The sequence below is a fragment of the Triticum dicoccoides genome, chromosome 6B, assembly GCF_002162155.2.
Source record: "Triticum dicoccoides isolate Atlit2015 ecotype Zavitan chromosome 6B, WEW_v2.0, whole genome shotgun sequence".
Lineage (NCBI taxonomy): Eukaryota > Viridiplantae > Streptophyta > Magnoliopsida > Poales > Poaceae > Triticum > Triticum dicoccoides.
The window spans coordinates 47272363-47288709 of NC_041391.1; the positions used below are offsets into that span (position 1 = coordinate 47272363).

Consider the following 16347-nt stretch of genomic DNA (forward strand, 5'->3'; position numbering starts at 1 on the left):
GCCACGTGTGCCTGGGATACGGCCGAATACAACAGAAAGCATCGTATATGAACGAGAGGACAAGTTAAATTGCTAGAAACATGTATTTTATAAGTTTATGCGTCAACTGACGTGCAAGTTTTATGACTACCAATGCATTTGCCTCATTCTAATTTATTTTCTTAGCTTGTTCAGCCTGTCCTCGAAAGAAAATTGTCTGTTCACTGTATTTTTCTCAGACGGTGGGATCTGCCACTGCATGTGTGATGACAGGTGGGCCCGGACTGACGTAAGTAAAGTATAAGTAAATTGGTCAAGGAGGTCCAGAATGTTCCGTGGGAGTGGGAGCTGCAGGGACGTATTTAAAGATGTGCCGGACCTGGGGGTCAAATCTGCAAAAGGACCAAACTCACGCGACGAGGAAGAAAGAAGCGGAGACCGGAGATCGAGATCGCTGGTGGGAGAGATGGAGCCGAGACGAGCGATCCACCGCAGATCCGGCGCGCTCCTGCTCCTCTTCGCCGCTGTATTCGCGGCGGCCGCCGGCGCCTCCGCCTCCGCCATCGGCGACAAGTGCGCCGCCTGCAAAGCCGTCGCGGTGAGCTCGTCTCCTCCGCCTTCCGTCCTCCTCTCAGTTCCTAGCTTCCAAAGTTCCCATCTTTCATATTTACCGCTCGCCGCTAAGCCATCTTCCGGAGATGGACGGAGCACTGGATCTCCGTGGATTTAGTGCAGACGTGGTAGACTGTTGAAAGTTTCAGCGGTCTGTGTTTCAGAGGCACATTCTAGTAGCAGAAGATCTGATGTGTTGTCCGGTCTTGTCTTTGCAGGCTGAGCTGGAGATTGGAATATCAAGTGTAAGTAAAAAAAAACTTCCCGTCTTTCAGTTGCCATTGTTTGGGTGCTTGATTTCTGCTATCATCTGCAGTGCTGATTTGGTAGTTATGTGTTTCTTCCAGTTTCTTGTAACCAGGGCCATTCATTGATTGTCCACTGTCCTGAATTTCTCTTAATGCAGGAGAAACCAAGAAATCACTTGGACCTGCGTAACAGGTTAAATTCCAAAGGTCAGCGCGAGGGGAAGGTCATCGATTACAGGTATATCATCTATGCTGCACTACCCCTCTGCTGTTCAATGGCTAAACTGCGGCAAAAAAGAGTATGCTCGACTACAACAGTACAGAAACGTGCATTCTAACAGTATTGGAACATCAAATGGACACGATGTGATGCAGAGGAATACTGACAATTCACCATACGTTTGCTAATACTAAACACTACATGGACTCTTTTTGTTCATCTTGGGTGCATCTCAGCACTTGCATAATAAATGATGGACATAGTTTTTACCTTTTATTTTTTTGCATTGGTATGTCCTTGATACTGTATGTGCGGTGCAGAGTCAGCGAGCTTCGGATTGTAGAGCTTCTGGATGACCTATGTGATAAGATGCAAGACTATACGCTGCAGAAGGTATAAAATGAAGCTACACAACTGTTTTAGAATTTTGTTACTGCACACTGCCATCTTATTCAGGCTAGATCTTTTCTTCAACATATTAAGTTGTCTACTCGGATATATGGATATACTATAATCGAGTTATCCCTCTAGTATTAAACTGTTGATCTGTTCTCTATAATTTGAGCACCAGCCAAAGCATTTTAGTCACCTAATAAACTGAATTGTGTGCAGTTGGAATCAGGCGAAAAAGAATGGGTGAAAGTAGCAAGCTGGAGCAGTTTTCAAACTGGTAAGTTAGGATATTTGTGGTACCTGTTTACTCTTTCGACTGAGTTTAAGTTGTTACCACACCATAAACACTGGAGAGTCACGGCCATACCCCATAGTTTGTTCTGCTTATTCTTCTTGCTCAGTTGTTCCACACAAGTGTCATCTCAGGAAATGCAGCAAGCCCTAGATTAGAAGTGTATATCCCCAGTGCTCGCCATGATAGTCTTATTACAAGGACCCCCAGACTCGACGATGCCAATACAATCATGCAGGACATCATTGAGAGATAGTCTTCCGTTAACGTAAAATAAGTAAGAGTTAGTATCCATTACAAGGAAATGAACTTGTGGATACATTAAGCTAAAAAACAAGCAAATGATAACCGCTACTCTGTATTGGATTATTCTTATTGCGATATAATGAATATGAGCTGTAAAGAAGTGTGAATTGTAGTTACTAATCGTTTACTGATTGTCTGATAATTTGTTTGTAGATAAGAAAGCTGCAGCACGAGCACACTCCAAAAATCTATCCAGTTACTGTGGAAGGTATGGTGCAGTTTTCAGTACTTCAGAGAATTGAACTGATGGAAAACAGAGTTTATTTCTCCTAAATATGCTAGTACAGAACTTTGAACATACCAGCCTAGACTTTGTACTAAATCAGCGACAAGTAAAATGGATCTGAGGAAGTAGTAAACTTGGGCAAAAAAGTAATTTATCTCTGCCCTCATTAACCTTTTATTACCTATTTTTTGTTTGCTTGATTTAACATATTTTATATAGCATAGCCATCATCTTGTTAGTGAAGTGTATAAAGGGCGCTCGTCCTTCTTCAGTAATACCTTGTAACTGACTAACAGTGTGTTGGGCGTGTGGCCTTGTTGCCAACGACCCCTTGTAACCCCATTGAGTGTGGACGGAGCTGTGATGTAGCCTTAATAAAGCTCTCAGGTTTCTGTCAAAAAACATGAAGAACTCTGTTTTTTCCTATTTGTGTAAGGTCAAATTTGCTTGTAGTAGGTGCTTAGTTTGGCAAAGAATTAGATTGCTTTAGAAATGCAGATTTAACAGTTGTCGAAAGATGATATTACCTTTCTTGGCTTTTTATGAATTGTGTTGGCTATTGAATAAGTGACTCACTGGGCGTGCTGACAAAGTTCACTTATCGTGCAGGTTACTGGAGGAAACTGAGGACGAGGTACTTCTTGTCTTGGATGGCATTACCCTTCAGACAGTATTTTATACTCCCTCCGTCCCAAAATTCTTGTCTTAGATTTGTCTAGATACGGATGTATAGATAAATCTAAGACAAGAATTTTGGGACGGAGGGAGTAGATATTTGTAAAGATCAGATGAGTTTTTCTCCACTTATTTGGTAGCTGTGTTTTGTTTTTTTAACTGTGAAGATCTGTAAAGTTGTTGGCACAAGGCCTGACATGGGTTATTTTTTTCTATTGCAGCTTGCTGAGTGGATAAAAACAAGCTCGGCAGAATCCGGGAACGTGAGCCAGGCTCTTTGCCAGGATATTAGCAAACACTGTCAGCCCACAAGGTATATGACGTATCAGCGTATATATGAATCAGCTGATTCGCGCCCTTTGCACTTACTCGAACTGGCTAACGTTTTCTCATTGTTCATTTCTCCTTCCTGCCATCTCCAGTGCCACGGCCCCGATCGACGATGAACTATAACAGCACGTGTTAGCTCCCCATATTTACTCGACGATGAAAAGCAGATGAATGCCTGAGAAGCGTCAAAGAAGAAGCTCCAGTAGGAAATGAAGCTGTTATTTCTTAGGGTCTGCGATTTTACACTCACATTGTTGTCTTGAAGAGGGACTTGCAGTTTTTCACATATGATCGACCGATGTATTGAGAACATTCAAACTTTGAGAATTTTTTGCATACTGAACTACAGTTGGTCGCATGGTATGATCTGCTTTTGTGATATCCCTTGTAACGTCTAGTCCGAACATTTTGCTCTCAGCCCTCCTGCGAGCCAGGGATACTATAAATGAAAAATGAAAGGTGCAAATTTTTCTGAAAAGTTCCAATTGTTTTGATTTTGAAATGTGATATTTATGGAATCCCATGAATAGTATCAAAGCTTATTTCATGCTACTTCCATAAGATTTTGCTCGCTATGTATGGTGTTAATTAAACTACTAAGATTTTAACAACCCTCTTTGTTATAATATCAGTTTTTATAAAGACCGAAGTTTAGCAAATCTGCTATACTTGTTTAACCATCGCATATAAATGTACAAATCCCCTTGGTGCACAAACCAAAGTATTCTGATGTCTGAGCACTACTTATGCTAAAAGTGAGATTTTAGAGTAATCAAGCGTCTACCTCCTGTCAAAAAAACGGCGTCTACCTGCTGTTATTGGCCTAAGAGTGCATCTTACATTCCGCTAACTTTTGCTAAATAATTTGAATATCATATTACGGTTAGCGCACGCTGGTGCAACTCATTAACAAGACCAGCAAAAAAGACGCATGACCATGGGACATGGAGTATTTGATCGCGAGCTCATATGCTCCTGCATTAACAGTAAAACCCGGAAAAATATTAAAATGAAAAAAATCTAAATCTTTTTTTGTGATGAACATTGATAAATTTTCTAGCTGTATGCAAAACTTCAGGTTGAAATGACATTGGTGGAGGTCTGGGCAAAAAAATTAAAATCGATGGTCCAAAAAGACTATTGTTGGAAGCATTTTGTTATTGCAGTGTGATCTGTATTGGAATAGTTGCTGAAATAAAATTTGAAATTGTTTGTGTCGCTTTTGCAATAATCAAGTCAATTCTTTTTTGAGAAAATCTTAAATTTGAATAGTTGAAATAACGTTTTAAAGATATTGAAATTGTTGATGTCACCCATTTGGAATAATCAGTTTCACTTTTTTGTGATGTGCGCATTGGAATATATGAAATAAGTGTTGTTCAAAATTCAAAATTGTTACATGAAACTGATATTTCTCATATGTGTAACTTGTTATTGCAGTATGATATGTATTTAAATAGTTGTTGAAATAAAAAATTGAAATTGTTTGTGTCACTTTTGGAATAATCAATTTCAATTTTTTTAAGAAAATCTAAAATTGGAATAGTTGAAACCACATTTTAAAGATATCGGAATTGTTGATGTCACCCATTTGAAATAATCAGTTTCACTTTTTTTGTGATGTGCGAGATTGGAATATATGAAATAAATTTTGTTCAAAATTCAAAATTGTTACATGAAATAATTCTCATATATGTAACTTGTTATTGTACTGTGATCTGTATTTAAATAGTTTAATAAAAATTGAAATTTCGTTGTCACTTTTAGAATAATCAATTTCAATTTTTTTAATAAAATCTGAAAGTGCGATAGTTGAAATAAACTTTTAATGATATCGGAATTGTTGATGTCACCCATTTGAAATAATCAGTTTCACTTTTTTGGGATGTGCGAGATTGGAATATATGAAATAAATTTTGTTAAAAATTCAAAATTGTTACATGAAACTGATATTTCTCATATGCGTAACTTGTTATTGTAGTGTGATCTGTATTGAAATAGTTTAAATAAAATTGTATTTTTTTGTCTCTTTTAGAATAATCAATTTATTTATTTTATAAAATCTTAAAGTGCGATATTTGAAATAAACTTTTAATGATAGTTGAATTGTTGATGTCACCCATTTGAAATAGTCTGTTTTAGTTTCTTGTGGTGTGTGAGATTGGAATATATGAAATAAATGGTTGAATTTGTTTTTTTGAAAGAGTTGAAATGAACTTTCAAAATTTTGCAATCATTTCTTTAAAAGAGATTAAAAAATCCTTTTTAAAGAAAAATCATATCGGTTTTTTGGAAATAGTGGAATTACTTTTAAAAAATGAAAATCAATTTACGGAACAATTGAAATCAGCTTCTTGAAATGGTCTGAATCTGTTTTTTTGTAAACACTGTTTTTCCATATTGTGAAATCGGTATTTAAAATTGTTAAAAGTAGTTTCTTGTAAATGAGCGAAGTTTTATTTGAAATGAATGGAATGATTTTTCAAAATCAAATATGTGGTTTAAAATATTTCAATCAATTTAAAGTGAGAGAGGTTGATCCTTTGAAAAAATAAGCTGAAATTACTATGTATGTGGTTCTGTACGTGTGTGAAGTGAGAGACTTCTCAAGCGTAAGTGTAAACCGAGGGGCATGGCTCAAATCACGTGGGTGGGCCCCAGCTGGTGGAATACAATGGCTTAAATGAAGAGAAGAGTGAAATACAAAGATACACCATGTGATAGCTTTTGAGTTGGCATAATTCAAAATTGTTGATTTCACCCATTTGTGATGTGTGTGATTGGAATATATGAAACCGATATTTCTCATATGTGTAACTTGTTATTGCAGTGTGATGTGTATTGAAATAGTTCTTGAAATAAAAAAATTTGTAATTGTTTGTCTCGCTTTTGGAATAATCAATTTCAAATTCTTTTGAGAAAATCTGACATTGGAATAGTTGAAATCACCTTTTAAAGATATTGAAATTGTTGATGTCACCCATTTGAAATAATCAGTTTCACTTTTTTGTGATGTGCGAGATTGGAATATATGAAACAAATGTTGTTCAAAATTCAAAATTGTTACATGAAACTGATATTTCTCATATGTGTAACTTGTTATTGTAGTGTGATATGTATTTAAATAGTTGTTGAAATAAAAAAATGAAATTGTTTGTGTCACTTTTGGAATAATCAATTTCAATTTTTTTGAGAAAATCTAAAATTGGAATAGTTGAAACCACCTTTTAAAGATATCGGAATTGTTGATGTCACCCATTTGAAATAATCAGTTTCACTTTTTTGGGATGTGTGATTGGAATATATGAAATAAAGGATTTAATTTGTTTATTTAAAGAGTTGAAATGAACTTTTGAAAAATCGAAAGCAGTTCTTTAAACGAGTTAAAATTTGTTTATTTGAAGAAAAAATGATATTGATTTTTCCGGAATGAGTGGAATTAGTCTAAAAAAATGAAAATTCAAATTATGAAACTATTGAAATCAGCTTTTGGAAATGGTCGGAATCTTTTCTTTGTAAACACGTTTTTTTAAAATTGTAAAATCTGTTTTTAAAATTATTAAAAATTTATTTGAAACTAGTTTAAAGTGAAGATTTATTAAAACTAAATGATTATTTGAAATGATTGAGATGGTTTTAAAACTAGTTTGTTGTAAATGAGTGAATGAGTGAAGATTTATTTGAAATCTGTTTTTTTAATCTGTTTTTTTAAAACTAGTTTCTTGTAAATGAGTGAAGATTTATTTGAAATGATTGAGATGGTTTTAAAAATTCAAGTAGCTGTTTTGAAATATTTCTGAAATTACTATGTATGTATTTTTGTACGTGTGTGAAGTGAGAGACTTGTCAAGCGTAAGTGTAAAAGCGAGGGGCATGGCTCAAATCACATGGGTGGGACCCAAATGGTTAGATCACGTGGGTAGGCCCCAGCTGGTGGGATACAATAACTTAAATGAAGAAAAGAGTGAAATATAGAGATACCTCATGTGACAGCTTTTGAGTTGGCAGCATTGTATGCGTTGGGGATCCACCGCTATATAGTGGTTCCTATAGAAAGCTCTTTAAAGATACTGACCCCGGTGAGTCCCACTGAAGCACCCGGGTGAGCTGTGCTCGGACAACTTCAAGGGCGCCGAGCTCGTGTTCCCTTGGAAGTTCGGTCCAACTCAGTCCCAACTCGGGAGGTTGGCCCCCGATTCCTGGAAGCAGGGCAGGACACTGGAGTAGTAAAACCACGAACACTGCTCTAGCGATGGCAATTTTCTGGCCAATCTGCACGTGGTTGAATCAGCCATTAGATTGTACTCTCTCTGTAAACTAATATAAGAGTGTTTAGATCACTACTTTAATGATCTAAACGCTCTTATATTAGTTTACGGAGGGAGTAGCATATTACTCCCTTTGTAGAAAAAATAGAAGACCGTTTAGATCACTATTTTAGCGATATAAACGGTCTTATATGTCTTTACAGAGGGAGTACTAATCACTGCCGTTGGAAGTATGCATCGTCCTTCAATCGTTCATAGACCGTCGTGTGCAGAGCACTTGCGTAAAACCGCTCTGATTCCATCCCTTGTTTGTCGAACTGGCCGTGACTTGATGTGTTGGACAACTGAGATCTGGTGCCCCGATTATAGACGGGTTGTTCTTGACAAGGCGGGGCTTGACTAAGAAGAGAGATTTCCACAAAGCAAAATGTGATTCTAAAGCAAACTACATGCTGCAACCAGCAGCCTGCCAGACAGAATGGCACTGGCGCTGGCACCAGACTTTTTTTAGAACAAAACGGCCAGGCTTTTATTGATCTATGAATATGTTCATTGAAATTACATCAGGAGCACGTGTTTTTTTTTGCTCCCATGGGAGCCATATGTTTGCTTCCATTTGAGACACAGCTGTGCCTTTCGGAAAAAGAAAAAAAAACGTGTTTTTCTTTCACGGGAGGCACAAATTTACTTATGGTGGAGGCACATATTTGCTCTCAGAAAAAGAAAAATAAATGTGTGTGTGTGTGTTTTGGCTTTCACGGGAGACACATATTTTGCTTCCGCGATGTGCCTCTCAGAAAGGAAAAGAAACGTAATTTTTTTTCTTCCATGAGATTTAGTTTCAAAGATCTCGACGATAGAAATCCAATTGTGAAAACGGTTCGGCACTTGGATGCACGGTTTAAGAGATAACCTTTTGAATAAACGAATCTAAAAAAAATCCCAAATTATAACAATTGATCGTACACACAGGTGAGAAGATGGACAACATACAGTGCAGTACTTGTCAGCTCTCCTGAGAAGATGGAATGACCTTTGCAAAGGTATCTTATTTTTTTAATAAAGATACCCAAAGGGCATTTTAGATCTGATTAATATCGAGAAAAATAAAGACTAGTATGAAGATAGACAAATGGATGTAGTGCGACCAATACAAAATAAAATTACATTAAAGAGCATACTAGTCTCTTCTTCCTCTGCATGTACGTCGCGGGCCAGAGATTGCAAGTTGCGCTGAACCAATAGCAAAGAAAGGCGGCATGTTTTTTTCTAAGGGTAAGAAAGGCAACATCTACAAACACCCTTACTATACTAGGCATAGAAGACCAATAGTCAGTCGTCCCTTTCGGACGGGTACCGGAGGGTAATACCACCCTTGCAAGGGTGGTATGACCTGATACTCTCCTCGGAGCATTTTAGGTGTCTTAGCATGAAACATCTAAAATTCAATTTTTATTGCCGCAATTTTTTTGAAAAAAAATCATGAATAATCATAAGGAATGTGTCTACATCCCCCGAAAATTTCAGCTTCAAATTCAAAATGTACATTGAGAAACAAAAAAGACAAATTCATATGTGAATAGTGTCAATTTTGCTTTTGTCCTTTTATGACACTATTCATGCTAGATTTGTCATTTTGGTTTCTCAAGGTGTATTTCGAATTTGGATCTGATTTTTTTAGGCGTTGTAGTCAAATACGTTGTGAACATTCACAAAGTATTCAGAATTTTTTGAAATATCTAAATTGATTATTTTTTTAGTTAGTATCATAAAGGCATTTTAGGTGTGCTATCCCCCTGATAGGCTGATACTCTGCCTCCTTCGTCCATCTTGCTCGATCCCCTTTCTACACCCACGGAAAACACACACAGAAATGGAGGGCGAGAGGCAGCCGGCGGCCGCCGCCGCCGCCGCCTCCAAGGTGCTGGACGACGACGACCTCCTCGCAGAGATCCTCCTCCGCGTCGCCCTCCCGACCACCCTCCTCCGCGCCGCCCTCGTCTGCAAGCGCTGGCTGGGGCACGCGTCCGGCCGCGCCTTCCTCCGCCGTTTCCGCAAGCGCCACCCGCCCCGCCTCCTCGGCTTCTACGTCGAGGGCGACAGGGACGTCCCGGACGACCCGCCGGCCTTCGTCCCGGTGCTGCCGCAGCCCGCAGAGCTCGCCGCCGCCGTCCGCCGCGCAAGCTTCAGCCTCGACATCTACAGGGGCCAATTGGTCCAAATCCACGACTGCCGTAACGGCAGCGTCTTCGTCCAGGTCGGGAGCGAGGGCAGGGCGGTCATGAGGGTGCACACCCCGCTGTGCCCCCAGAGAGACGTCGCCTTCATCCCGCCGCTCCCGCGCCCCGCACTCCGGCCCCGCGGTCTCTGCAGCTTCACGCAGATCCTCTCCACGGAGGAAAGGGGCGGCCTTTCCTACCACTACCTGTACGTGGAGTCTACCATGGACAAACCACAAACCAGGCTGCACCTGTATGCGCTGCAAGACGGTCTCTGGCTCCCGCGGCCTCCCTTGGACATGCACCAACTCCCTCGTCCACTACTCCAGCCACGACCGGTGCTCGTCGACACAAGAATTTACATGCCGGCAGGCCTGCGCGACATCGTCGTCCTGGATCTGACGGCCTCGAGTATCTCCACGATCCAACTCCCACGGGGCACCAAGCACGACGAGTGCGGCGCCACCATGCTGGCACGGGCTCACGATGCTTCCGGCGTGTATTTCATCCTCGTCGAGGGGTTTCGGCTTCTCATCTGGCTCCACAAGGGGGGCAACTGGTTGCTGGTGGACACCATTTGTTTGCGTGAGATGTGTCCTGATTTGAGGGTGCTAGGCTGCACGGCTGAGGATGAGGACAGCGATCTTGTCATAAGACGGGTGGGGAACGATGCTGAGTTTTTGCTCTTGCAGATGGGCCGGTGTGCGCTCCACCTGGATACCAGGTGCAGGACACTGCGTAAGGTGTATGAGCGGACGGAAGAGAATCAATGTTTTGGTGATATCCATCCATTTATGATGGTCTGGCATCCCACATTCCCTGCTCTCCGGCGTGATCATGCAAGGTTCGCCTCTTGGCCTTTAGCCCTTTACATCATCTGTATGGTGTTCTTTGTTGAGGTTGCACAGTTTTGCAATGTGCATCGTCCATCGCATTGTTTGGCAATAGATGCGGAATTGTGTTAGGTATATGATTGATTCCGTAGGGCATTTTAACCATATTGCCTTGATGATTTAAAATTGCTTGTGTATTGTGGTCATATTAGAGGGTGTTTACTTGTGGTCATAGTAGGGGACACTTCAGTAGCATGGGTGCCGCACGGAGGATTAGGGTGTCCCTTGCGTGTCCTCGTGGGTGCTTGATTGGCTAGTTGAGAAGGAAGATGCGGATAGATAAGAGAAATTAGAGAGGTCGGTCTTAGGGAAGGATGGAGGTGTGTTTCTTGGTTGCTAAAAGATTATGGAAAAAGTCCTTTTAAATAGACTAGCATGATGGACACCTAAGGCAAATAATCTGCTTGGGTACAGACTCTATTTACCTTTTACTTCCCTAGTGCTACTCAGATGACTATATCCAAATCCAAAGCTTTTATCTCACAGTATATTGTCATCCTTAATGACAGCTTTTCATTGGTTTTAGCGAAGCTAGTGATGTTTTTTATGGACCAAAGACTAGTTACGGAATTAAATTTGCTAGTTTCGATTGTCATTTGCTAGACATATACTGAAGTTTCAGAGTACGGTGGGGAGACCACTCCATGGAATGGTTACTTTTCTAACGCTGGTGTTGGAATGGCATGCTTCTGAACTTGTTCTTCCCCTTATGCAGTCTTGTAATAGTACTTCACAGTGGTGTTAAATTTTTTTTTTTTGCTGTCTTAGCATGGACCATCATCCTGTTGTGTCATGTTTTTTGAACTATCAAGCAGTCTTAACTCTTAAGTGCAAAACTGAAAACTGGACCTTCAGAAGTATGAAACATGTCTTTTCAGAATGTTGATGTATAATAGAACAAATGTCCCATATTCGTATGTTGAAGCATGCTGCATGCTATTGCTTAGAGGATTCTAAATTTCTTATGCATAATTTCTTTCCTGTGGATAGTACAAGTTGATAGCGGGTAATTTGTGCTTCTGTGTCATTTGTCCTTCTATGATCAGAGGTTTGTTTTTGTTTTACTGCACTGCAGACTGTATGATGCAAAGTTGCATGTCTGGGATATGAAGCCATTTAACATCCTATTGTTGTACTAGCTACTTGTGTTTGTGTTCCATTTGGTATTCAGATACTTAATTATCTCCATGCTGACCTTTGTTTTGTTTCCTTTGAAACAGAGATGCAATGTGAAGAAGAGAGATACCAGGAAGCTCATGGATGCTATCTATGTCGTGAGTGATCAGGGTGGCATCAAGGAAGAGCAGTAGTGGGCTGCATTTTGTATAGTACGTGATAGACTGATAGCAGTTCTAACTGTCTTTATTATAACCTTTACTGGATCAACTAATTGCTTAATTAGGAATCAGGATGCTATTGCTATGTAACTGGAGCACGTACTCCTATGTGACTCGGATCTTTGTTATTTGTTCGTATAATACTTCATGTATTCTGAGTAGTTATCTCGTCTGATCTGCTTGTGTGGAAGTCTTGTGGTTCGACTAGTAGTCTACTAGCATGTTTGTTACTCATGACATTTGGAGAAGTGTGTTCTTGTTCACAATTGCGAAATTTACTTCAGTTCGCAATGTGTTGCTCTAATCTAGCAGCAATGCTCAATGTAGCAGCGAAGAAAGCGTTTCTTTGAGGCCACAGTCTATACTCTACATGGACGGTAAATGAATGAACATGTAGTTGTGTCACAAAAGAGATTCTTTGAGTAGATAACTGAATGTAGCTGTGCTGGTTCAGAGTAAGGAGAGGCCCCTGGTAAATGGATGAACAAGCAGCAGTATGCTCTTGCAAATGCATCCATCATACTACTAGCCAGGGGTAAGTGTTGATGAACTGAACTCAGTAGTAAAATTAATATATATGCATCTAGTAGTCACTCAGGCTGAAGGAAGCTGTGTGTAGTTGTTGATTCTTAAGCTGAAGATTAAGGGTGCAGAGTCCATTTGGCATCTGGGACTATGGACATGAACGCTTCAGACAAATTAATCGACAGAGATATATAGTAGTGGTAGCAGATTGAACAATGCTCTTCTGCTTGACATGGACAACAGAACATATTTTAAAAAAAAATCTAAAAATGAACAAATGAGCATGGCTTAGCTTAATTAGCTGCATGTTTTCCCTTTTCGAGGGTGCCGATGTAATCCTTGTTATTACCACTGTACTACCAGATAACTATAACATGAAGCTCTGTGGTGGCAATGTACTAATGAGATCACTGCAATTATTATGCAGGATAGATCATACCCATGATGCAGAAAGCAGTGTACTTTATAGTGCAACCATGATGCAGAAATACTGGTCTCATTAACCAATCCAGACATTACATGACACCAACAAGAAGTACTGCATGCTTAATAGAAATATCAATTATAGAAAAGGAGGATAATAATAATTCACTACTTGGAAAGTCTGATTTTTTTTTTTCATATTAGTATGTTTTGCTCAAAGAAAGGCTGTGTAAGTTGCCACAACAAACTGATTTCGCCGTATTGCATATTGCAAACTATCAATATTCTCTTGCGTATTGCAGCAAGCTAGATACTGCTCTTGGTTGATTTGTTGCCCTTTCTCTTATAAGGTAATCAATGGTATATACTCTATATAGGACCTTCTTCAGATTTCTTGACTAGTGAAGGAGCCCTCTCTGTATATATTGTATCTGAAGGGAACCTCTGATGTGGGATTTTCTCTTTCTCAGCTTACCTTGCCCTTTGTGTCCTCTTTATCTTGCCGTTTGGAATAAACGTTTGCAGCGAAGCTATATTTTGTTTCCTGAACTGCGCAAAACCCGGCAATGTTCTAGTTTGCAGAAGTGCTCTGCCAAATCTAGGACTGTTGTTTCTTTTTCGACAGTGCATGTGCGAGAGCCATGTATTAGTTTGATGAAAAGTAGGGAAATTACTTTATCATGCACAATTGTGTGAAGCAACGTTTTGGTTTGCTGAATTTTTGCGCAAGATAATGAACAACCTGGTTTACAAATCTTGCTATGAGCAACCTGACATACACATCCAGGTGGGCATTCTTGCTATTGTGCTTCTGGAAAGATATTTGCGCAAAGTATTAATTGTGCTTCTTGAGATGATGATGCTTATGTATAATATCAATGAGTATTACTCCTTTGAGAAGTTTCTTTCTCAGACCTGAAAATTCCCAGCATAGCAAATCCCCAACCCGCAAAGTATTCATCGCTTTGCGGAACCAACCCGCAAGTTTTGGCATGGTGAGAACTTCCAAGGGTAAGTGTTAGTAGGAGTACACATGAGTTCCTTCAAGCAGTTAATGGCCAGCAAGAAGAGGTTCCAAAATTGGTGGTAATATCGCTCAAACAAAAAACCAGATTACAATTCTTGTTACAACAGTTTACCATGCTTCTTGTTGTGCTTCTTAGATGGTGCCTTGCAAACACTACATATTCGATTCATTTTGATTTTGTATCAGCAACCTAAATTGCACATTATTGGCCCTAATAAGCACTTCAACACTCGAGATATATTGAAAATTAAAACCTTTCTGCCGTGCATGAATTTCACTGGCATATGAGCTACACATGAAACATTTGAATTCTCAGGAGCAAGCCTAACATTCCACCATGGCATATGGAAATTTGACCACTTTCTAACATCCTCTAGCATTAACCCAAAAACACAGGCACTCATACACAGAAACTGATCAGAGATACAAGGATAAAAATCCAAGGACACTCATAGGATAAGATTTGATAGCAGATCATGCAAATAAGTATATCAGGTATCAAACAAGATGTCCGAGAAGGCCAAAACAGAAATTCAGAAACTAGCACTTGATAACAACAGAACCCACTAGCTGCTTTAAGCATCTCATCACTTCTTCTCCTCCTTCTCCGCCTCGGCAGCCTTCTTCTGCCTGGCTCCCAACTGGCGCTGGTTCATCCTCTCGACGCGGAGCTTGCCATAGGCCTTGAACTCCTTCATCTCCTCTGTGACCTTCACGACCTCGACTGAGCGCTTCTCGCCACGGGCAATGGGCATGTAGTCGCCCTGGACCTGTGTGGCGTTGGCAAGCTCCTCCGGAGTAGAGTCACCAGCCTGGGAACAAGAGAGCAGTTAGAGAGGGTCAGACACAAGAACATCCAAATGTAAAATACAGTGGAAAAGAGTAAGCTGTTATATACCTTGACCTTGCGAGCACGCCTTGGGAAGATAACCAGCTTGGCCTTGTAGGTCTTGAGCCTCTGGATATTGGACTGCATACCCTCAAGCGACCTGTTCTTGCGGCGGTGGTCCACAGAAATGCCAATGGTCGGAGCGAGCTTCTTTGGGATGCCAGCAGACTACAGTTACAGTATATAAACATTAGCAGATGATAAAGAATGTTCTGGAGTAACACAACTATAGTTTCTCAGCACATAATCTCATCTAACATCTGAATCTAAACTCAAGCAGCATGCATCAATTGTAGGAGGGCGCAAACAATTCAAAGGTACAGAGAGAACACAAGTTCTCTGAAAGTAGAGAACAAAGAAAAGCCAGAAATTGATGCAATGTACAACCATGGAATTTCACTGTTCTTACAGAGCAAACATTCAAAATTCCATGGTCAGTTATAAACCAATTATGGGAACGGATGATGCTGCATCATTCATAGGCTATTCATAGATGAAGGAAACAGAGCAGAGGAACAATTATCACCTTAAGCTCCTCCAGGGTAAAGCCTCTGCCAGCCCTGGCCTTCATGTTGTACTTGCGGGTCTGGCATTGCACAATGGGGCGAAGAGGTCCAGAGGTAGGGCGGGGGAAGATCTTCACAGCCTTCTTCTGGCGAGCTATATACAAAAAGAACAAAATGTAAGATGACACAATAACATAAATATGCTGTCACTGGATTGTATGGTAACTTCCTAGTAAATCAACAAAGAAGCTAATGATGATACACCTACTCTGCCCTGCTGCAGCAAGCATGTACTGAACTCCTTACAAGTAAAATACATACACCAGTGCAAGTGTTGTTCACATGTTACTGCTTGAGACATGACAATAAACATGCACACCATACCAGAGATGGACGTCTAGTCTAGCATCAAGCTAAAATTCATGGTAGACGTGCTAGAGAAAACTAACTGACCCAGTAACTTCACAGATATCATAGATGGCATTCTACAGCACTGTATACCTCAACCCCCAGCAGCATCCATCAGTCATGAACATCGCCATAATCATAAGCGGTAACAAACTACGCATGCTAGATTACAGATCCGGCTGTACGATCCTCGGCAGAAAGGGAAAACAGAGACATCATCAGAGCCAGGAGGCGGGGGTGCTCACCGATGCGGCGCCTCTGCTTGCGGGCGGGCTGGTTGAACCACGTCTTGACATAGTTCTGCCAGTGCTTCTTGAAGTGGCCGTTGGGGATGACGTTGTTGTGCTTCACCATCTCGCCCTCCTTACCTGCACAGCGCACCAACAAATCAGCCAAGTAAACCACGGATCCAAGCTACCGAGCAAGAAAGCGCCGGCGAATCTACTGCCACGGATCGTGGTGGGAACGCAGGAGCGAGACGCGACGGCATTTCGTCGGGCGCGAACGGTGGCGAGGCGCGGGGAGGGGGGACAAACCTGGAGACGACGGGGCGGCGGCGGCGGCGGCGGCG

The 16347-nt window shown here is 40.7% G+C and overlaps 3 protein-coding genes across 3 annotated transcripts; 2 read left to right on the forward strand and 1 right to left on the reverse strand.

Moving 5' to 3' along the window:
* The first annotated feature begins 365 nt into the window (after positions 1 to 365).
* Positions 366 to 3759, forward strand: LOC119324098. The gene is made up of 9 exons (XM_037597840.1): positions 366 to 577; positions 810 to 836; positions 998 to 1077; positions 1380 to 1452; positions 1672 to 1729; positions 2204 to 2258; positions 2886 to 2910; positions 3173 to 3264; positions 3374 to 3759. The coding sequence occupies exons 1-9, from the start codon at positions 446 to 448 to the stop codon at positions 3402 to 3404; spliced, it is 573 nt and encodes a 190-aa protein (XP_037453737.1). The 5' UTR covers positions 366 to 445; the 3' UTR covers positions 3405 to 3759.
* Positions 3760 to 9367: 5608 nt separating this feature from the next.
* LOC119325847 lies at positions 9368 to 12175 on the forward strand. The gene is made up of 2 exons (XM_037599568.1): positions 9368 to 10612; positions 11882 to 12175. Exons 1-2 carry the CDS (start codon positions 9423 to 9425, stop codon positions 11892 to 11894), a joined length of 1203 nt encoding a protein of 400 aa, XP_037455465.1. The 5' UTR covers positions 9368 to 9422; the 3' UTR covers positions 11895 to 12175.
* A 2214-nt stretch (positions 12176 to 14389) lies between these two features.
* LOC119322378 (60S ribosomal protein L13-1-like) lies at positions 14390 to 16341 on the reverse strand. Its single transcript, XM_037595873.1, has 5 exons — positions 16313 to 16341; positions 16022 to 16144; positions 15389 to 15522; positions 14872 to 15030; positions 14390 to 14785 (listed from the first exon to the last, which is right to left on the reverse strand). Exons 2-5 carry the CDS (start codon positions 16128 to 16130, stop codon positions 14561 to 14563), a joined length of 627 nt encoding a protein of 208 aa, XP_037451770.1. The 5' UTR covers positions 16131 to 16144; positions 16313 to 16341; the 3' UTR covers positions 14390 to 14560.
* Positions 16342 to 16347: the final 6 nt, after the last annotated feature.